We start from the raw sequence: 22727 nt of genomic DNA on the forward strand, positions 1-22727 counted from the left end.
AGCTTACTGGTTTTTTTTGGTGGGGCGGGGTAGAGTCTTGCTGTGTTGCCCAGGGTGGAGTTCAGTGGCATGATCTCAGTTCATTGCAACCTCCTCCTCCTGGGTTCAAGCAATTCCCACGTCTCAGTCACCCCAGTAGCTGGGATTACAGGTGTGCACCACCACACCCGGCTAATTTTTAAATTTTTAGTAGAGACAGGGTTTCACCATGTTGGCCAGGCTGATCTCGAACTCCAGACCTCAAGTGATCCACCCACCTCGGCCTCCCAAAGTGCTGGGATTACAGGTTTGAGCCACCGCACCCAGCCTTTACATTCTGTGGTACAGGAGCCCTTACCTGTGTCTGCCTCCAGAGCTGTATCCATATTAGAATCCTCCAGTAATTTCAGCCTAGAAGGTAAGAGGGAGAAAGACAAGTCTGGTCCCTGATTCCCAATCCTGATTCCTACCCCAGAAATTCTCTGAGAAATTAGTTTTCCTGAATCATCACCATCACCATCTACCATTGTCATCATCATCATCATCATCATCATCATCTACACAGCAAACATTTCTAGAGTGTCAGATACTATTCTAAACCTTGTACATGTATTAACTCATTTAATTGTCATGACAAACTCATATGAGGTAGGTATTTAGTATTAGCTCCATTATACAGATGATCACTGAGACACAGAGAGGTTAGGTAACTTGTCTAAGGTCACACCGCATCAGTATCATCATCATTACCACTTATTGAAAGCTAACTATGTGGCCAGGCACCTACAAAGTGCTCCACCTGTATTAGCTCATCTGATCCTCAGGACAACCCACGAGGTTACCACCATTATTATTCCCCTTTTCCAGACGAGGAAACTGAAGTACAGAGAAGTTAAGCAACTTTTTTAAGATCACACAGCCTGGTTGGGTGCAGTGGCTCATGCCTGTAATCCCTGCATTTTGGGAGGGCAAAGGCAAGACAAGTGGATCACTTGAAGTCAGGAATTCGAGACTAGCCTGGCCAACATGGTGAAACCCCATCTCTACTAAAAATACAAAAACTAGTCAGGCGTGGTGGCAGGTGCCTGTAATCCTGGCTACATGGGAGGCTGAAGCAGGAGAATCGCTTGAACCCGGGAGGCAGAGGTTGCAGTGAGCCAAGATCATGCCACTGCACTCCAGCCTGGGCAACAGAGCAAGACTCTGTCTAAATAAATGTATAATTTTTTTTTAAAAAGATCACACAGCTAGTAAGTGGCTGGGTCAGGATTGGAACCCAGGCAGGTCAGCTTCAGAACCCACTCTATAATGAGTTGGGACAAATCTCTGTCACCGAATAACAGTGATAGCGATCCTCATGCCAGGAAGGGGAAGAGATCTATCCAAGGTCATTTAGCAAGTGCAGGGGGCCAGGATTTTATGTGAATTGTGCCAGGGTCTCTGGAGCCCCAGGTATTAAAAGATCCCAAGACCCAGTTCTGTATGAGGGACCCCTCCCACCGAGGATGCTTCCCAAGCCTTGACTGTGTAGACACCCAGTCCCCACCCTGGGCCAGGCCCCCAGGGAAGATCTACCAATGCACACGGAAAGAATGAATAAATGAACACAGCAAGGCCACGGTGGGGGGCTGGCTCGGCTGGTCATAGGAGGTGAAGTGGGATGGGTGGGGGCACCCACCTGAGCTGGTCCCGCCCCAGGAGCAGCTGCCGATACACCGTCTGGGCCTCAGCATCGGGATCCAATGGGTCACTCCAGTCCCCCAGGGTGACAGCTGAGTGTGTACGGCTGCAGCCGGCAGCTGAGGGGACACAGCTTCATTCATCAGTAACGCCCCCTCCCCTTCCAGAAGCCTCCACAACCAGGCTGTCGCCAAGCCGTGCTCCTTCATCTAAAATCCCTCGTCAAACCTACTATTTCTAGGCCACACGGGGTGGCTCACACCTGTAATCTCAGCACTTTTGGAGACTGAGATGGGAGGATCACTCGAGCCCAAGAGTTCGAGACCAGCCTGGGCAACATAGTGAGACCTCATCTCTACAAATAATTTAAAAATTACCCTTGGGTCTGGAGCAGTGGCTCACGCCTGTAATCTCAGCACTTTGGGAGGCCAAGGTGGGTGGATCACTAGAGGTCAAGAGTTTCAGACCAGCCTGGCCAGCATGGTGAAACCCCGTCTCTACTAAAACTACAAAAATTAGCCAGGCATGGTGGCTCATGCCTGTAATCTCAGCTACTTGGGAGGCTGAGGCGGGAGAATCGCTTGAACCTGGGAGGCACAGATTGCAGTGAGCTAAGATTGCACCACTACATTCCAGCCTGGGCAAAAGGGTGAGACTCTGTCTCAAAAAAAAAAAAAAAAATTAGCCTCACATGGTGGCACATGTTTGTGGTCCCAGCTGCTTGGGAGGCTGAGGTGAGAGGACTGCTTGAACCCAGGAGTTTGAGGCTGCAGGGAGCCGTGATTGCACCACTGCACTCCAGCCTGGGCAACAGAGAGAGGTTCTGTCTCAAAAACAAAAATTAAAAAACCCACTACTTCCTTTGAATCTTACATCCTCCACTCTCATCCAGCCCCACTTCTGCTCCCTAGACTTTTGCAGTAGCCTTGCCTCTCCCAGTACTCCTCTCTCATTCTAGGCTCTAGTCACAAAGACCTTTTTCCAACCGTCAGCCTACCTTGTCCCAACCTCCAGGCCTTTGCTCATGACACCTGCAACACTTCCTTAGCCCCAGCTCCCAGTTCTGTCTCCAGCGTCGCTGCTTAACTTCTGCTCTACTCAGGTCGCATTTAAGCAGCACCTCCTCCAGGAAGCCCTCCTTGAGTCCCCATCCTGAGGCTGTGTCAGAGGCATCCACTGGAATCTCAAAAGCCTCATGTTGGCACTTATAACATTGTATTAACAAAAGGCCGGGCACGGTGGCTCACACCTGTAATCCCAACACTTTGGGAGGCTGAGGTGGGCTTATCACCTGAGATCAGGAGATTGAGACCAGCCTGGCCAACATGGTGAAAACCCGTCCCTACTAAAAATACAAAATTAGCTAGGTGCAGTGGCATGCACCTATAAACCCAGCTACTCAGGAGGCTGAGGCAGGAGAATCACTTGAACCCGGGAGGCAGAGGTTGCAGTGAGCTGAGATTGTGCCCTCCAGCCTTTGCAACTGAGTGAGACTCTGTCTCAAAAAAAAAAAAGAAAAAAAAAATTTGGGTTATGCACTCATCTTCCTTGAGAACAAGCTCATGATGTTTGGGCGCCACTGGATGCTGGCACCTAGTGAGTAGAAATAACACCTTGCATGCGCCAAGCAGCGTCCTATGCTCTTTGTGTAAATCAAGTCATTTAATTATCACAACTCCATGAGAAAGGCACTGTTATCAACCTTATTTCACAGTTGAGGAGACTGAGGCATAGAGAGGTTGAGTAACTTGCCCAAGGTTGCACAGCCAGCCCAGGCGGAAGTGGGACACCCACTGATTGACGGGTAGGGCCTGCAGAGCCTGCAGTCCACGCTGCCCCCTCACCTGAGCGCTCAGCCTGGAGGCAGCAGGTCCAGCGCGCGCTGCGGAAGGCACCGGGGTGGCAGGCGGCCAGCTTGTCCGGGTTGGGGGCGCTGGCCTTGCGCAAGGCCGAGAGCCACTGGTTGAGCTCGTTCACATTCTGCAGCGGGTGGGAGGCGATCAGGGGGCGGGTGGGGACCGAGGGACGCCCCACCCCCACCCGCTCCCCATCGCGACGGGGTCTCACCTTGCACTGGAGGTAGGTGGTGTGCAGCGCCCCCGCGCCGTCCTGCGTCACCACCTGCATCACGTGGGGCAGTTGGAAGGCGCCCTCGTCTACGCGCTCCACGGCGCGGATGTGCGACACGGGGATGGAGTGGCGGGTCTGGGGAAGAGGATTGTTGCTACAGGATGGGCTGGGGGCTAGGGCCGGGGTGGGGACAGCTTCCGTCTGGTTGTGTGCGGCAGGTGGAGTGGGTTCCCAGAGGCGGGACATTCAACCCTGTAAGTCTGTGCTCTGTGTGCTTGTCCATCCATCCATGTGAACTGTTGGGTGAGTCCTGCTCTATCCTTTTTGTTTTGTTTTTTTGTTTTGTTTTGTTTTTAAACAGAGTCTCGCTCTGCCGCCCAGGCTGGAATGCAGTGGCACCATCTAGGCTCACTACTACCTCTGCCTCCCGGATTCAAGCTATTCTCCTGCCTCAGCCTCCCAAGTGGCTGGGATTACAGGTGTGCACCACCACGCCAGGCTAATTTTTTTGTATTTTTAGTAGAGATGGGGTTTCACCATGTTGGCCAGGCTGGTCTCGAACCCCTGGCCTCAAGTGATCCGCCCACCTCGGCCTCCCAAAGTGCTGGGATTACAGGCGTGAGCCATCATGCCCAGCCACCTGTCTAAGTGACAACTTCTCTGGGGATCCGTTTCCTTGTTAATAATAGCTACCACTTCTATGGTGCTTGGGACTTTACATTGATCAACTTATTTAATTATCACAACAAACTTCTGAGGTTGGTTCTGTTATTCTCTCCAACCTGCAGATGAGAAAACTGAGGTGCAAGAAGATAGATGACCCTTCCAAGGTCACTCATCGGTTGGACCCAAAATTGGAACCCAGAGAATTGACCCCTGGAATTTCCTTTCTCCTGATAAAATAGAAACAGTAAGTGTGGACTCCCTTCCCAGCATTAGCTGTCATCATCTACTGGTGTGCACATAGCTCCCCATTCGGGAGACTCCAGCACATGTCTCGGGGCATTCTAGTCACAAACGCCAGCCCCACAAGGGCAAGATTTTCACCTGTCTTGTTCACTCCTGTATCTCTAGTGCTTAGGACACTGACACATAATAGGCTCAATGTTTGCTGAATGAGTGAACGAGTGAATGAATGCTTGGATGAATGTGCCTGAACATCTACACACGTTCCTAGTGAACACATTCAATGTTATGAGTCTGTCTAGCACGTGCCCTAGATCCGGGTGGGAGCATTGGAGAGCGGTTCAGCATCGTCCCTGTCCTGTGTGCCTCCACATCTGGGAGGCATATCCCTGCCACCGCATGTGCACATTCTGAAGGATGTGTGATGGTGCCTGTCCATGTCCTATGCCCACATTGGCCTGAACTTGTGAGCAGAGCCTGTCCTGAGAGTTTGTCATTGTTAAGTTGTTATGGCACCTTGGGGCCTTGCCCCACTGTGGGCCTCAGTTTCCCCTTGTGTACAAAGAGGCAGCATCCTGAAAAAGGCCACCCCTGGCAAGCCCTCCATTGTGGACGTGAGCCCCACCTGCCACTCAGGACTCTTGGAGAAGGAGAGGGTCTCCCCGCTGAGCCAGACGTAGCGCTTCTTGAAGGCAAAGCGCGTGGCCAGGCCGGCGGGCTCCTCCTTGCGCTTCAGCAGATAGCCTTCTCGAACAATGGCCGAGGGCGGGAACAGGGCCCGGGCTGGGACACCAGCTTCTGGGAAATGGGAGAAGAGAGGTGGTGGACAGTGAGCCCTCCCTATCCAGGCTTACCTTACTCCACTAGCATGCCCAGGGAGGACCTCAGTGGATGGGCATGGTTCTCTGCTCCCCTAGAGGTGGGAGGATGAGCGCGATGACTTCAGACTCCACTCCTTCAATAGGGAATGCAATCATGGAGGCCGGGAGGAGGGGGTGGGCAAAGTAGCCCTTAAAGACCTCTCTCCAGCCAGAGAAATCTGCAGACAGTGTGCAGGCAGCCAGCAGGGGTAGCCACACCCTATGGGGCCCCACCCAGGCAATGTCCTGCATCTAACCACACTCAGGGAGCCAGGACACAGCCCCGCCACCCCACCCCAGCACCACAGGGACCCCACCATGCCACAACCAGGCTGTACGTTCTGACAGGTTGCTCCAACGGGACTGGGATCCAACTAGGTCATGATCTGAGCCCCACATTATGGTATGGACTCAACCACAACTTTTCTGCTACAAATCATCCTGTGATTCTGTTTCAATCCAAGTCAAAGCTAAAATTCTTCCCAAGGCCTATGAGGCCCCACATGATCTGGCCCCCCACCTCTCTGGCCTTGCCTCTTTGCCTCCCCACTGCCCCCGCTTCACTCTTCTTCACGGATGTCCTCAGTGGCACTCTCTGTCCCACCTCAGGGCCCTTGCACATGCTGTGCCCTGCCTGGCACTCTTCCCTGGGATTCTCACGGCTCTCTACCTGTTCCCTTTCAGGTCTCTGTTCTTTCCTCCTCTATTTTTCCGCCTTAGCACTTACAGCTCTCTAACATACCACATAACTTGCTTATTTATCTTGCTAATGGCCTGTGTTCCCCAACAAAATAAAACCTCTGTGAGATCAGATTTTCTGTGTCTTGTTCACTGCTGCATTCCCAGCGCCTAGAACTGTGCCTATTATTTAGTAAGCGCTTAATAGATGTTTGTCAATTGCATGCACACCATGCCACAATCCCGCCCACAGCCACATCCCCACGTTGGCTAGGATGGCCTGGAGGACAGCACGTGAGCTCTGTTTGTCTCTGGGGCCTAGCACAGTGTCAGGAAATGTTAGTTGACTTGACTGACCCACAGATTCACATTCTCAGTGCTGAGGAGCTGGCGGGGAAAAGGGGAAGTCCCTGAGTGGTGTCCCAGTTGGGTTGAGAAGCTAGATACGGCAGGACCACAGGAACTCACCTTCATCCCCATCCACATCCACCAGCCGGTCCAGGAAGTCTCTCACACGTGAGACGCTCTGTAGCAGGAAGGGGTGCAGGGGGGCCATCCACAGTTCCTTGCCCTGGCCCAGCTGCTGGCCCAGGTTTCCGATGCTCTGCACAGCCTAGAGCAAAGAAACGAGGGATGCCGGGGCCAAGGTCACAGCAGACGGGAGGGCCCTCTGTGGACTGCTGGCTCCCAAATCAGTGCTCAATAAAAGAAGACTCTTATTGTCGGGCACAGTGGCTCACGCCTATAATCCCAGCACTTTGGGAAGCTGAAGTAAGCGGACCACTTGAGGGCTGGAGTTCGAGACCAGCCTGGCCAACATGATGATACCCTGTCTCTACTAAAAATGCAAAAATTAGCCAGTCGCAGTGGCACACACTTGTAAATTCAGCTACTCCAGAAGCTGAGGTGGGAGGATCACTTGAACCCAGGAGGCAGAGGTTGCAGTGAGCCAAGATCGTGCCACTGTACTCCAGCCTGGGTGACACAGTGAGACTCGTCTCAAAGAAAATATAAATCAATAAGAAGACTCAACACCTTCCTTGGGTGATATCTGTTTCCCCTTCCTCTTTTTGGAATCTGCACCCCCCAGTGACCTTATTCTGTTCCCTCCAAAGCCCAGACCCTCCCCCAGCCAGGACTGCTCAATCCTACCTTGCATACTGTCATGCAGAATCTCAAGTTGTTGCCCTTTGCAAAGGATGATCTAATTTATACTAAGGTGTGAATGACTGCTAGCCTGCTTTCCACTTTCCTTCTGTAAGGGTTGGGTTTTCATTTCCAAAGGGGAAATTGGAGTGCATAATGACTGCCTTCACCCTTGGGATAGAATGCTAATGGTGGTGTTTCAGACTTGGGTTTCTTTGGGTGTTCTTTGGGTCTTCTGTGGGTCTGGCCTCCCAGCTCTGCTCCTACCATGCTTTTTTTCCCTGGCTAAGAGCACCCAGGATGGGGGAACCCCATGGCTGGCACCTTGGCAAGCAACAGCAGTGAGCGGCTGGTCTGGGGGTCCGCGTGTTGGTCCCGCAAGTCAAACAGCTTTGGGGTAAGGATGGCAGGCGCGAAGAATCGCAAGAAGAGAAATCCGCTGATGGCCAGGTACTTCACATCCTGCTGGGAGGAGCAGCAGGTAAGAGGAGCCCCCCAAACCCATTTCCCAGCTGGGTAAACTGAGGCAACAAGGACTAGAAATTCGTGGTGCAAAGAGAAGTGGGATGGGGAATTGACCAGGAAGCCACAATGGCCGACCGAGGAAATTTTTCCTCTCTGGGCCTCAGTTTTCCCACCTGAAAAATGAAGTAACAAAACCAATCCTACAAAAGCAGATTTGGCCAGATGTCCTCAGAGTTGACTTTGTGCCAAGCACTATGCCAAGAGCACAGCCCTAAGAGGGAGGCACCATCATGATTCCCATTTTACAGATGAGGAAGCAGAAGCTCAGAGACATCAAGCGATTTGCCCAGGGTCACACAGCTAATGAGTGACAAAGTCGGCATTCAAACCCAGATCTGTGATTTATGGTAATAACAGCAGCAGGACAGATATCTCTCTATACATTCGCTTATTTAATACTGACCCCAGGAAGGATTATATCTCCATGTTACAGCAGAGGCAACTGAGGCCCAGAGAGGGAAGATCCCTCACCTAAGGCTACACGGCTATAAGTGGCAGAGGCAGGAGTTGGACTCAGGCAGGATTTGAAATTTTTTTGTTTTTTTGAGGCAGAGTCTTGCTCTGTTGCTCAGGCTGGAGTGCAGTGGCACGATCTCTGCTCACTGCAACCTCCGCCTCCCAGGTTCAAGTGATTCTTGTGCCTCAGCCTCCTGAGTAGCTGGAATTAAAGGCATATGCCACCACACCTGGCCAGTTTTTGTTTTTTGTGGTTTTGTTTGTTTGTTTGTTTGTTTGTTTGTTTGGTAGAGATGGGGTTTTACCATGTTGGCCAGGCTGGTCTTGATCTCCTAACCTCAAGTGATCTACCCACCTCAGCCTCCCAAAGTCCTAGGATTACAGGCGTGAGCCATCTTGTCCAGCCAAGGATTTGAACTCTCTGTTTTTCACCACGCTCTCTTGCCATTCAACACCAGCTACCAAGGAGCCCTCACCAAGTATTAGAAACCAAGCCTGAATTATCACATTTAGTCCTCAACCCCGTGTGGGTAGATAAGTGCTATTGTCCCATTTTTTCAGATGAGGAAACTGAGGCTTAGTAGTGAACCCAGTCTGATGGGCTCCCGAGTCCATCCTGTGTGCACCTCCCCACCTCCAACCTCTACCCTCTACAAACTGTAGAGTATGGTTCCCCTCCATGTGAATCTGGGGCCTGGCCCATCTAAAGGTAAGGCACCAGCAGAGGTGACTCAGGGAAGGGTGCCCCTCCATCCTGGGTGCATCTTGCTCCCCCCAGACCAGCTCCCCACCCACCTCTCACACTTGCCCGGCTATATTTAGCCTGAGAGTCTGCGCCTGTGTTTATTTAGAGGTTGTAGTCACACATGAAACAATGCCCTCCCCGGGCATGTGCCATCTTCCTGGGGCATCTTGGCCTTGACAGTGAGCCCTGCAGGAGCTGGCTACCTGGAACTGCCCAGAGGAGCACATTCTCCTCCGTCTGGAGCCCTGAACTGTCCCCCAAGGCCACCACCACCCCACCGCCATCTGTAGTCTAGGGTCATTTTAGTCTTCCCATCAGCTCATTTGTTTCCTCCTTTTTGAGGGCGAAGAACCGGTGTCAGTGCAGCAGAGAAAGGGGCTTCCCTGGGTTCCCCCGGCCTGAGAAAGTCCCTACTCCAGGCCCACCTTGGGGGCTGAGAACTAGAGGACACTTGGGTGTCACTGATATTGACTCACCACACAAGGTCTAGGCTGTCTGGGGAGCTGGCCTCCTCCCTTTCTTCCCTGTTCCCTGCCACAGCTGTGCCCCACTTAACACCTCTGCTGGCAGCCCAGGTGAGAACCCAGCAAGGTGAGGCGCAAGCCAAGCTACATCTCAGTGTCAAGGCCCAGAGCTTACTCCTCAACCGGGGCGAGGGGAGAGACCCCAGCTGGGAGTCTAGAAAACCCTTGGCCAAGGTGTTTTACCTCTCTGTTCCTCAGTTTCCCCATCTGTAAACAGTAAGTGGAGAGAGATGTGGCATAAATCAAAAGCTCTCAAATGAGGCTCTAGGAAGTGGGTTACGGCACTGCCAACATGTAACGGGTCTCAGATCTTTCTGCGAAGTGAACCCTGGGTCTGATACATCAGCACTACATAAGAGTTCATCTCAGCCGATGTTATCTGCAAGTGAGGACAATGACAGCCACCTCGGGAGGTGTGCTGAGCATTCAACCAGGTGGTCGCAAACTGGCCAGTCCAACCACAAATGTTTTATAATGCTTGACCCAAAATTCTTTTGTGTTTGGTTTTCAGGTAAATTCATGCTGACATTTTAAAAATAAGGGGTCAGGCCGGGCACAGTGGTTCATGCCTGTAGTCCCAGCACTTTGGGAGGCTGAGGCAGGGGCATTGGTTGAGGCCAGGAGTTTGAGATCCTCCTGGGAAACACAGTGAGATCCTGTCTCTACAAAAATAAATAATTAGCTGGGTGTGGTTGTGCACCCCTCTAGTCCCAGCAACTCAGGAGGCTGAGGTGGGAAGATCACTCAAGCCTGGGAGATAGAGGCTGCAGTGAGCTATGATCCTGCCACTGCACTCCAGCCTGGGCAACAGAGCAAGACCCCGTCTCAAAAGTTAGTAAGAAATACATACATACATACATACATACATACATACATTACAGACCTCACATAAAATCCAGAATCTCTAAAGATCTGGCAGTATTGGGCTTCCATTTCTATACAGCAGTGATCCCCTGGAGCTGCCCCCTTTAGACAAGCTCTGGGGGCTCCAGTTGGTCACAGTCTGTACGACTCCCTACCACTCCACGCGCTACCTACTTTGTTCTTGTGCCTCACCTGCCTGAAACTCACAGCATCTGAGTTTTCAACTTTTCTATCCATGTTGGTATAGCACTACACCTGCAGGGATTTATTTTTAGACTGTATTCTGGGTGTTTCTGAGCACTTACTGTATGCCAGATCTGCATTCTTCTCTCTTACTTCCTCTCTCTGTCTGTCTGTCTTACATCTGGAATTTTAAGAAGCACTTACTTGGTGCCAGACTCTATTATTTGCTGGTTATGAGCACAGACTCAGGAGCCAACCTGCCTGGGTGAGTGCCAGTCCCAATATCACCCCTTTCTACCTGTGTGACTTAAGATCTCTGGGCCTCAGTTTCCTCCTCTGTGAAATGGGAATAATCCTGGTATCCACCTCACAGGCTGCATGTGATGATTAAATAGGGTAATAAATACATAAATCACCCAAAACAAGATCTGGCCCATGGTCAGGCTACCAGGCTATAGAGTGTTAGCTGCCACTATTATATTTATTATTATTTGTTTTATTTATTTATTTTGAGACAGAATCTATCTCTATCATCCAGTATGGAGTATAATGGTGCAATCTCCGCTCACTGCAACCTCTGTCTCCTGGCTTCAAGCGATTCTCCTGACTCAGCCTCCGGAGTAGCTGGGATTACAGCTGTGAGCCACCATGCCCGGCTAATTTTTATATTTTTAGTAGAGACAGGGTTTCACCATGTTGGCCAGGCTGGTCTCAAATTCCTGACTTCAAGTGATCCACACTCCTCAGCCTCCCAAAGTGCTGGGATTACAGGCGTGAGCCACCGCACCTGGGCAATTTTTATTATTATTATCATTCTTGGGAGCCGGACCCTGCCAGGAACGCTGTCCCCAGGCAGCCTGGGTTCTGGTCCCAGCTCTGTCCTGACTCCTCCGAGTGACCCTGGACAAGCTCCAGCCCGTCCCCAGGCTGGGCCTCCCATCCCGGCGCACCTGGTGCTCTGGCTTGGGGAAGCGTTCCTTCACGCGCCGGTGCAGCTGCTTGAAGGCGAGGCGCATGGCGGGCGGGCAGCGCCCCACGGAGCCCACGATGGCGTCCACGATGGGCCCCAGGTAGCCCGTCAGCAGCCCCAGGCTGGTCTCCCGCATCTGCTCCTCCGAGGGCGCACCTTTGAAGGAGATCCTCCTGGAGGGGCCGGCGGAGCAGCTCAGACTCGGGACACAGCATCTGCCTGCCCCAAACCCTCCACCGGCCCCGCTGAGTTCAGAGGGGACCCATCTTCCCCCCACCTCCGCAGCCTCCTTCCTGCCCCTTCCCACCGGGCTTCTTGCTGTTGCTTAAACACGATGAGCTCATTCCCATCTTGCAGCCTTTACACTGGCTCATCTCCCTCCCCCAGAACACTCTCCCGTTAAATGTTAAATCTCCGCAAGACTCCCTTCCTCACCGCCTGCAAGTCTTTGCTTAGATGTCCCCTCCCCTATGAGGCTGCCCCTGTCCTCACTCTCTGGAATATTGCAGGCCTCTCCCCTCCCTCGTTGTTTCCATTCCCTGGTCCCATTCAATAACCTTTTTCCCACCAGGCACAGTGGCTCATGCCTGTAATCCCAGCACTCTGGGAGGCCAAGGAGGCAGGTCACTTGAGACCAGGAGTTCAAGACCAGCCTGGCCAACATGGTGAAACTCCATCTCCACCAAAAAATACAAAAATTAGCCCAGTGTGGTGGTGCACGCCTATAATCTCAGCTACCCGGGAGGCTGAGGTGGGAGAATCGCTTCAACCTTGGAAGTAGAGGTTGCAGTGATTCGAGATCATGCCACAGCACTCCAGCCTGGGTGACAGAGCAAGACTCCATCTCAATAAATAAATAAATAAATAAACAAACAAACAAACCTTCTTCTTCCAGTTGCTCATTATCTGTCTCCCCCCAGAATAGGGACTTGGGACTGTTTGTTCCCCACTGTATCCTCAGTGTTCAGCCCAGAGCCTGGCACTCAATCACTGTTTTGTTTTGTGGATGATAGAACAGCATTTTTCCATCTGCAATTATTGTGTTCCTTTCTTTCTCTACAGATTGAGGGTCCGTCTTGCCCACACCCAGACTGAGAGCTGGGGGTTCTCAGCTCCCTGGACCTAATGTGCTGAGCCCTGGACTCGTCTCTGGCACGGTCTCTTTCAATCCTAACAGCAACTTGATGGGGTAAGTAGCCTTACTTGTTGCCCTTTAACAGACAAGAAAACTGAAGCTCAGAGAGGTTACTGGGGAGATGGTACAGCTGAGAATAGAACTCAGGACTGCCAAGTCCACAGCCTGCCTGCTACCCTGCCCTGCCCAGGTCCCCAGATACCCCTGTCCCCATGGGTGCCCACTGAGTTTCCTCCATCATTATCAAGTGTGCTAGGAAATGCCCTCGACTTGGAGTCTCACAGGTGGACTGTGCCCTTCTGCTCAGGGCCTGAGATCAAATCCCTGCTTTGTAACTTCCTGGCTGTGTGACCTTAGGCAAGTGACCTTCCCTCTCTGAGGCTCAGTTGCATCATCAGTAAGAGGGGTCGTGATGCCTGCCTCTAAGGTAGTCAGAAGGTGTGGACAGCACAAGGAAAGATCCTTTCCTGTCTCTGCCACGGTCCCCAGTGGATATCCCAGCAACCATTTTCCACAGCCCCAGGCTTGTGGGCTAGACAGGAGAAGGTTCTGGAGAGAGAGGAGGAGGAACCCACGGAGGGGTGGAATGACCCCCTAGCCACTGCTCTGCTTCCTCCCAATCTCAATGAGCACTCCACGATCTCCCTTGCAGGCGGGCCCACTCAGGGACCGCCAGTACCACACTAATAAAGATCACTAATGCTGGGGACCGCCAGCAGCACAGCAGTAAATATCATAATGTCGGGGACCCCCAGCACCACAGGAATAAAGATCACTAATGCTTGTGGAGCACATGCATGACTCAGTTAACGGAGTAGAGGTCATGAGCTCCACCTCTCAGGTGACAATATTCTCACCAGCTGAATAAGGGACATTTTAGAAGTAGTGTGTGCATTAAGTAGAAGAACATAGGATCAATATTTTGAGTTTTTTAATCTTAAAAAAATCTGATTATGCCAGGCGCGGTGGTTCACGCCTGTAATCCCAGCACTTTGGAAGACCAAGGTAGGAGGATTGCTTGAGCCCAGGAGTTTGAGACCAGCCTGGGCAATGTGGCAAAACCCTGTCTCTGCTAAAAATGCAAAAACTTAGCTGGGGGTGGTGGTGTGTATCTATAGTCCCAGCTACTCCGGAGGCTGAGGTGGAAGAATTACCTGAGCCCGGGAAGTTGACATTGCAGTGAGCCGTGGTCATACCACTGCACCCCAGCCTGGGTGACAGAGTAAAACCCTGTCTTGAAAAAAAAAAAAAGAAAAAAAAAAAAAAAAACAAGAAAACAACTTAACCACTAAGGAACAGAAGTTTTGGCAACTTTGTCCATCAATAGTGGCAGAGCTAACATTTGAACCTAGGGAGCTTAGCATCAGAGTCCTGGCCATAACCCCTATACTACATAGCCTGAAGACCTAAGGATGTGTGTGTAAGGCTTTGAGCTCAGCCACCGAGCTCCTGAGCAGTCGTAGCCCCAGGGTGAGTGGCAGTCAGCATGAACCTAGCCCCCAGACAAGGCTCCAGGTAGCCAAAGGGGGCCGTCGGAGGGTCAGAGTCCTCGGGCTTTGCTCACCGGGTGCGGCCCAGGTCCATCTTGCAGGGATCCAGCTCCATGTACTTCTTCTCCTCAAAGACGCGGCTAATCATGGGCTTCAGGACCTCGTGCAGGTAGGGCATGCCCACGAGCTGGGGGCAGGGGACACCACACGGGGTGGGGCTGAGGGCGAGGCCAGGGCATGCCCATGAGCTGGGTACAGGGGGGGCCATGCAGGAAGAGGTTCAGAGAGAGGCCAGGGCTGGGGTGGGGGACACACCCTGGTGCAACTCAGGGCGAGGCCGGGCACCAGCCACCAGCACAGCAGCTCAGCTGCTCAGCCTCTGAAGCCAGCCAAGTGAGGGAGCCAGGTAGGCACTGGGAAGGAGGTTCCCGAGGAAGCTGTGCCCGGTCCCCCAGGCCTTCACCTACTCACCTTCATAAACTGTTCCATCGACTTGGATGCCAGGGAGTTAGAACGGAAGAGGGTGTTGGGGTCCACTGGGAGGACAGGAGGAAGTGTTTGCTGGGATTTAGGGAGCTAGACCTAGCTCACCCCACTCACCCAAGGTGGGGGTCATGATTCTTCCAGCCCCAAGAATCAGGAAGACCCAAAACATCAATCCCATTCACAGTACAGAGGCCCAGAGTAGTTAAGTGAACTGCCTGAGGTTACACAGCTCACAAGTAGCAAAACCAGGGCCTGAGCCGCAACTGGGCTCCCAACTGTCTGGGGTGCACAGCACAGGGACCCACAGAAAAAGGAGCCCTTTCCCTCTGCCTGATGCTTCCCCTTTTCTCCCCAGGAACCCTCCTGCAAGCCCACCATTGAGGGCGGTGATGTCAGGGATTGTGCAGGCAACTCACTGGTCCGAGCCACCTCACGCCGGGTAAGATAGTCCAGAAAGGGTCCAGCCAGTCCCCGGCCAAGAAAGAGTTTCACCAGCTTGGTGGCAAGGTCCTGGCGGCAGTCCCCCAAGGTCAGCTCTTCCAGCAAGGCCAGGGGGCTAGCAGTGTCCTCCTGGATGGGGGCGGGAGACAAAGGTGACCTCGGCCCCTGGGACCCCAAAGCAGATGAGCCTAGATAGGGCTCCGTGAGGCAGGGGGAGGCCAGGATCCAGACCCCTGGCACTCCCCTGGTAGCACTGCATTGCTACGCACCCACCTCTGCTGGCCCCAGCACAGACTCCATGAGCAGCTCCACGAGAGGCTGGTAGCACTGGGAGGGCAGGACGCGGTCCTCGATCAGGCGTACCTTCACTCGTAGGGCACCCAGGTTTCTCCTGTCCAGGATCAGATCATAAGAAAATGAAAGGTCTGGCCGAATGTGATGGCTCACGCCTGTAATCCTAACATTTTGGGAGGCTGAGGTGGGCAGATCACTTGAGGTCAGGAGTTTGTGACCAGCCTCTCCAACATGGTGAAACCCCATCTCTACTAAAAATACAAAAATTAGCCAGGTGTGGTGACACATGCCTGTAGTCCCAGCTACTCAGGAGGCTGAGGCAGGAGAATCACTTGAACCTGGCAGGCAGAGGTTGAGATCGTGCTGCTGCACTCCACCAGCCTGCATGACAGAGCGATACTCTGTCTAAAAAAATAAAAAAGAAAGAAAGAAAAGAAAATGAAAGATGCTCTTATGGGAGAGCGCATGGGCAGGTGTGGAGAGCCAAGAGAGGCCAATGGGAACATATGGGAGGAGGGCGGGAGTTTGCAAAACAAGACAGGTGTAGGCAGGTATAGACAAGTGTGGACAGGTGTGAACAGGGGTAGGCAGGTGTGAACAGGCATAAATAGGAATGTATACAAACAACGTAAACAGGTGTGGCCAGAGTGGATAGATGTGGCCGGTGTGCACAAATATGTAAAGGATGTGTGGACAAGTGAAGATGAGTGTCAACAGTGTGAACAAGCGTGGACAGGTGTGAATAGGGGAGGCTAGTATAAACAGGTGTGAACTGATATTGATGGGTATAGACAGGACAGGCAAGTGGAGATGGTATAAATAAGTGTGTTCAAGAATGAACAGTATGGACAGGTGTGGAAGGACCCAAAGTTCTGAATATATATCAAGTGCGTGCCAACGTGTTTGCACATGGACAGGTGAATGGGTGTAAAGTGAACTCCTGTGGACTTACGTAAACACCTTGAGAGATATTCCATAGACGGTTGTTAAATGGATGAATGCATGAATGAAGTGGCACAGCGATAATGCATGGGCTGGCATGGGCTCTGCCCACAAGCTATGGATGCTGCCCGACATGGCTCCAGCCTGGCCGCCTCCCTCTGCACCCACATTTACCCAGAATCCTCCTCGGCTCTGGGAAAGGGCAGGAGGCGGAACCAGCCGTTGGGTGGCTTCTGCTGGAGGGTCTTCGGAGAGAACTCCACCTTTTGGGAGAGACACACAGACCCTCAGCCAGGTCATGGCCTGCCCTGCCGGGCTCAGGTCTCACCTAGCCCTGGAAGAACAGACTGCCCACCCACAGAGGGGCAGAATGGCCTGCCAGGGGCCCCCTCCTTCTCTCCTACAAGTCCCAAATTATTAGCTCCTGCCAGGACACTGAGGGCTTCCAAGGGCCTCCCAGGGACACTTAATTTACAGTTGAGGAAACTGAGGCTCAGAGACATGGAGTGATTTGCCCAAGGTCACACAGCTGCTAGAGATAGCATGTGTGGACTGAGTGTATTTTCAGCTCTGTTTAGGCACATAAATCCATCTATCAAAAGGCGTAAGGACAGCTCTGGAGGCACTCAAACCCCACCCTCTCTCTCTTTTTAAATAACTTTATAGAGATGTAATTCACATCCCAAACAATTCACCTTTTAAAAGTGTACAATTCAATGATTTTTAGTATATTCACAGAGTTACCGCAATTAGTTGTGCTGCTGATTCCAGAACATTGTCTATGAGCCCTAAAGAGCCCGTACTCATTACCAGTCACTTCGTGCCCCCCAGCCCCTGGCAACCACTAATCTACTTTCTGTGTCTGTAGATTTGCCTATTCTAGATATTTCATATAAATGGAATAATATGTGTTTTGCGGGGGCTGGCTTTTTCCACTTAGTGTAATGGTTCATCCATGTGCCAGTACGGTAAGTCCTGATTCATAACATATAAGAAAATCAAATGTACCATGAGCTAATTACTATAAACAAGAATTAAGGCTGGGTGGGTGGCTCATGCCTGTAATCCCAGCACTTTGGGAGGATGAGGTAGGCAGATCACTTAAGGTCAGGAGTTCAAGATCAGCCTGACCAAAATGGGAAAACCTCGTCTCCATTAAAAATACAAAAATTACTCAGATGTGGTGGTGTGCACCTGTAATCCCAGCTATTTGGGAGGCTGAGGCAAAATAGTTGCTTGGACCCAGGAGGTGGAGGTTGCAGTGAGCTGAGTTCATGCCACTGCACTCCAGCCTGGGCAATAGAGGGAGATTCCTCCTAAATAAATAAATAAATAAATAAATAAGAGTTAAGTTCCTACAGTATACAGTATGTCATTTTGCTTAAGGCTGTAGTTTCCAAGAACCTATGGACCAGGCATGGTGGCTCACCCCTGTAATCTCAGCACTTTGGGAGGCCGAGGTGGGCGGATCACGAGGTCAAGAGATCAAGACCATCCTGGCTAATACAGTGAAACCTCATCTCTACTAAAAATACAAAAAATTAGCCAGGCATGGTGGCGGGCACCTATAGTCCCAGCTACTTGGGAGGCTGAGGCAGGAGAACAGCATGAACCCGGGAGGCGGAGGTTGCAGTGAGCCGAGGCCACGCCACTGCACTCCAGCCTGGGCAATAGAGTGAGACTCTGTCTCAAAAAAAAAAAAAAAAAAAAAAAAAAAAAAACCTATGGATGACATCAAATGAGGACTTACTGTACTTCATTCCTTTTTATGACTGAATAATATTCCATTATATCTATAGACCACATTTTGCTCATCTGTAATGGACACTTGAGTTTTTTCCATTTTGGGCTGTTATGACTAATGCTGCTATGAACAGTAGTGTTAGTGAACATAAGTTTTCATTTCTTTGGGGTACGTACCTAAGAGTAGAATTGCTAGGTCATAGAGTAACTCTATCTTTAACTATTTGAGGAGCTGTCAGGCTGTTTCCAAAGACTGGGAAACCAAGAGAAAGAAACTGAGCCCAGGACTTCTAGGAGTAGGAGTTAAGGGCGTAGGTCTGGAGTCAAAAAGATCTGAACTCAAATCTTTGCTCTGCCCTTTCTTAGCCATATGACCTTGAAAAGGCCACTTAGCCTCTCTGAGCCTCAATGTCCCCATCTGTAAAATGGGGATAGCAACAGTCCCAGCCTCATAGGGTGGCCATGAAAGTTAAGTAATGAGGCTCTGCGGGAGGGACACTCCGCACAGGGCCAGCACACAGTCATCTGTCATGCTGTCATCCCAGAATGAGAATCTGGGCCCACCCTGTGATCTTGGGTAGGTTGCTGTACCTTTGACAGCCTCGGTTTCCTCACCTATAAAACAGAGCAATGTAACTGCATCACTCCTGCCTAACCAGGGGAACCTGATGAGGCAGCTGCACATCCACCCTTCTGAGAGCCAGGAGGCTCAGCCCATCTCATCTTCCTTCCCTCTTGGAGGCACTGGGGAGCCAGGGAGGGTGTTGCAGGGAGTGAGGCTCACCATGCCCAAGAAGTCATTCTTGCCCACCATGTCCCAGTCCCAGAGCTCCACCCGCAGTGGGGACGGGGCACCTGGCATCTCCCGCAGCTCCAGCACTTCATCCCAGTGTGGGAAGCGAGTCTTCTTGATGGTCTGTGGGCGAGGGAAGTGGTCTGTGAGTGGGAGGGCTGATGGGGACCCCTGCCCCACCACCAAATGTCCCACCCCTTCCTGGTGTCATTCCCCATCACTCACTGAGGTCTCCAAGCTCTGGCTGCCCCAAAACACACGTGCAAATGGGTCAGATGTGCCAGAGATGTCTCTGGGAGCCAGGTCCCTGGGAACAGATGGGGAAAGGAGTGAGGGAACACGGCACCCGAGTTGGGCCTTGGAAAAGCTGTTAAGAGTATATCATTCCAATGTCACTGGTTTCCAAGGAAATTAACTGTTCCATTGTAGGGGTCAGTCCAGCTGGGGACACCCCTAACCATGCCCGTCCAGACCCTGTATCTTCCTGTCACTGCCCTATGAGGAGGCACTTGTATATCCCTATTTTTCAGATGAGGAAACTGAGGCACCAAAAGGTCATATCCTACATCACAAAGCCCAGCAAGTAGAAGTGCAACGGGGAAGGGGAAGAAAGAGCCTCAGATTCTCTGGAGGCCCCAGATGGGAAAGTTGATGCAAAGGTTCAAAGCCTGGCTCTGTGCTCATTGGCTAGGGGACACTAGGGAAAGTCACTTCCCCTCTCTAAGTCTTCATTTCCTCACCTGGAAAATGGGAGTAATAACAGACCAACCTCATAGAGCCAAGAGTTAGATGGGATGTTGTGTGTAAAGGGCCTAGCATAGCACCTGGCAGGTGGTAGATGATCGGTTCATTTATTCATTCAGCAAACACCCATGCCCACATCTTGTCTAGGACCCAAGAGAAGGCAGGGACTCCTTGCCTTTGGTTGCCATGACAACCCAAAAGTCTTACTCCAGGCAGCTTCTCCATCCCTCCTTCTTGACGTTCCCCAAACCCAGGAACACACCACCACCCCACCCCCATACCAGGGGCTGCTTCCTTCTTCCTCCTGATCCCTTCCCACCCCTGCTCAGCATCCAAAGCCTTCTTCGGTTTCCTAGGAGCTGGCCCGGTTGCTAAGCGACAGCAATCAGTCCCTCTCATGCCTGCAAGGATCCTGCACAGCCTTGTGGCTAGGGAAGGGGCCATGGGCAAAAGTGAGCCTCTGCCCACTGCTGAGTCCCTCAGCCTGTCACCTGCCTCCCTGGTTCTCCCTCAATGAGACTCTAGGGAGCCCCAGCTGGGGCCAAAGCCAGAAGCAAAAATCTGGAGGTGGTGGAAGAGGCTCAGAGAGGGCAAGGAACGGCTTTATGGTCACACAGCAAGCTAGAAATTGGAGGTCCTCTCCGATCTGGGCAGGGATTTGCCTAAAAGTGAGAGCTGGGAAGGTGAAAAAAAAAAGGCAGAAAAACAGGATGAGAGAGGAGTGGGGGAAGGGTGGAGATATTTGAGGGAGCAAAATGACAGAGAGCTGAGGAAGGGAGAAGGAGATGGCCATGACAAATAGGCAAGAGGGAAGATGGGTGTCCCATGAGCTGGTGCACCTAGAGGGCCACCTGTGGGTTTTCCTGGACTTGCGTCCATCTTGCATCTGACTTTTCTTTGGGACAGGACCTATCTCCTTCTCACTACCCCCTCTCACATGACTTAGTGGGGGCCAATCCCTCCCTCCGCTCCAGTAATGGGCTTGTCACTCAGGCCTGACCCATTATTCAATGTAATTGGTTCAGAGACAGCATGCGCCCCAGCCTGAGCCAGTAAAACTTCATCCCAGGACACTGGTTGGAAATGGTAGGAAATAGAAGTTTTTTTTCTGTTGGAATGGCTCAGCTGGCAGGGTGCCAGACTGCAGCTGCTAGGGCCACCTCTCACCTGAGGAGAGGTTGCCTAAGAATGAAGCTAACTCAGAGACCAGCAGAGCTAAAAGACAGATTCCTAACAGCATCGTTTGAACACATGGACCCAGCCATGCCTGAAGCTACATGTCAGTCATATAAGCCAGTAACATAGCTCTTTTGCTTAAGCCAGTATGAATTGGGTATTTGTCAGTTACAATTTAATAACTACACCTCCACACTCACCTGTCACCTGTCATCCTGAGTGTCTGGTCTGTTGCTGCTAGTCCCTGGGGACTCAACAGGATTTTGCCCCCAGGAACTTAAAACCCAGTGAGCTTGGACTGTTTGTCCACACAGGGAACCTGACTGTCAGCCCAGAAGTGCGCCAGGAGTGAGGAGGCCCCAAACGCCAGGCAGCAGGGGAGACCCAAGGGACTCCTGCTCATTCTCAGACCACCCTCCACACCACCTCCACCTTGAGCATACCTGGCCTGAAGCACATGGCATCGAAGGCAGCGGCCCCGCCCATCCTCCAGCATCTGCACTGACAGGCAGATCTCACCCTGCACTTCTGCATCTGGGTCCACTCGGCTCAAGTTAATCCAGCTGTCAATCCCTGGAAGGCACAGGCACTAATGTTTATGAAGTGCCTACCATGTACTGGGCATTGTGTTAACTTAAAAATTCAATTAACATTATTTTCATCATTATTATTATTATTATTATTATTTGAGACAGGGTCTGGTTCTGTTGCCCAGGCTGGAGTGCAGTGGCACGATCTTGGCTCACTGCAACCTCTGCCTCCTGCGCTGAAGCGATTCTCCTGCCTCACCCTCCCGACCAACTGGGACTTCAGGCGTGCACCACCATGCCTGGATAATTTTTGTGTTGTTTTTTTAAAGATGGGGTTTCACTATGTTGCCCAGGCTGGTCTCAAACTCCTAAGATCAAGCGATCCACCCACCTTGGCCTCCCAAAGTGCTGGAGTTACAGGCATGAGCCACTATGCCCTGCCTCAATTAAAATTAAAAATGTGTTAAGACCCTGGCTTCTGATATAGGTGCTGTAATTATCCCCATTTTCAGATGAGGAAAATGAGGCACAAGGAGGAAGAGTTTTGTCCATGGTCTCACAGCTAGTAAATGGCAGAGCTAGAATTTGAATGCAGGCAGTATAGTTAGTTCTAGGGCCAATGCTCGTAGCCATGTGCCATCACACACTTCACCCTGGTATAGAAAGAACTTCATCATGTAATCCCAGCATACTCTCCCCTCAAAAAACTCTTGGGCATTTCTCCCTCTCTGTATTTCTCTCAACACTTTGAAGACATTGTTTCACTGACTTCTAGCTTTCCATCACCAGGCTGGAGTGCCGTGGTACAATCTCAGCTCACTACAGCCTCAGCCTCCCAGACTTAAGTGATCCTCCTGCCTCAGCCTCCCCAGTAACTTGGACTACAGATGTATACCACCAGAGCTAGCTAATTTTTTGTGTGTTTTGTAGAGGTGAGGTTTTGCCATGTTGCTCAGGCTGGTCTCAAACTCTTAAACTCAAGCCGTCTGCCTGCCTTGGCCTCCCAAAGTTCTGGGATTACAGGCAGGAGCCACCGTGCCCAGCTTTTTCTATCTATTGTAATTCTTTTTTTTTTTTTTTTTTTTTGAGACAGAGTCTGGCTCTGTCGCCCAGGCTGGAGTCCAGTGGCCGGATCTCAGCTCACTGCAAGCTCCGCCTCCCAGGTTTCCGCCATTCTCCTGCCTCAGCCTCCCGAGTAGCTGGGACTACAGGCACCCGCCACCTCGCCCGGCTAGTTTTTGGTATTTTTTAGTAGAGATGAGGTTTCACCAGGTTAGCCAGGATGGTCTCGATCTCCTGACCTTGTGATCTGCCTGTCTCGGCCTCCCAAAGTGCTGGGATTACAGGCTTGAGCCACCACGCCTGGC

At 51.7% G+C, this 22727-nt stretch overlaps 1 protein-coding gene and 1 long non-coding RNA gene across 20 annotated transcripts in view; one reads left to right on the forward strand and one right to left on the reverse strand.

Moving 5' to 3' along the window:
- RASAL1 (RAS protein activator like 1) overlaps nucleotides 1-22727 on the reverse strand; it is a 39003-nt gene that overhangs the window by 3785 nt on the left and 12491 nt on the right. For 5 of the 19 annotated variants that reach the window (XM_074007947.1, XM_074007946.1, XM_015431587.3 and 2 more), the window contains 16 exons: nucleotides 21274-21403; nucleotides 19136-19217; nucleotides 18902-19033; nucleotides 16549-16637; nucleotides 15412-15529; nucleotides 15114-15267; nucleotides 14683-14747; nucleotides 14286-14398; nucleotides 11567-11759; nucleotides 7644-7781; nucleotides 6642-6786; nucleotides 5261-5433; nucleotides 3727-3864; nucleotides 3504-3639; nucleotides 1658-1778; nucleotides 338-390 (listed from right to left, as the gene is read on the reverse strand). In XM_074007947.1, the coding sequence (XP_073864048.1) occupies nucleotides 338-390; nucleotides 1658-1778; nucleotides 3504-3639; nucleotides 3727-3864; nucleotides 5261-5433; nucleotides 6642-6786; nucleotides 7644-7781; nucleotides 11567-11759; nucleotides 14286-14398; nucleotides 14683-14747; nucleotides 15114-15267; nucleotides 15412-15529; nucleotides 16549-16637; nucleotides 18902-19033; nucleotides 19136-19217; nucleotides 21274-21403 (1980 nt within the window). Of the gene's footprint in view, nucleotides 1-337; nucleotides 391-1657; nucleotides 1779-3503; nucleotides 3640-3726; nucleotides 3865-5260; nucleotides 5434-6641; nucleotides 6787-7643; nucleotides 7785-11566; nucleotides 11760-14285; nucleotides 14430-14682; nucleotides 14748-15113; nucleotides 15268-15411; nucleotides 15530-16548; nucleotides 16638-18901; nucleotides 19034-19135; nucleotides 19218-21273; nucleotides 21404-22727 lie in introns of those variants that run through there. The other 14 variants (XM_015431586.3, XM_005572309.4, XM_015431585.3 and 11 more) reach the window with 6 other exon arrangements.
- LOC123567587 (uncharacterized) lies at nucleotides 4517-15226 on the forward strand. The gene is made up of 4 exons (XR_006690632.3): nucleotides 4517-4639; nucleotides 7610-7800; nucleotides 12649-12775; nucleotides 15053-15226. It is a non-coding gene; the product is annotated as an uncharacterized lncRNA (long non-coding RNA).

Source organism: Macaca fascicularis, chromosome 11, assembly GCF_037993035.2.
Source record: "Macaca fascicularis isolate 582-1 chromosome 11, T2T-MFA8v1.1".
NCBI lineage: Eukaryota > Metazoa > Chordata > Mammalia > Primates > Cercopithecidae > Macaca > Macaca fascicularis.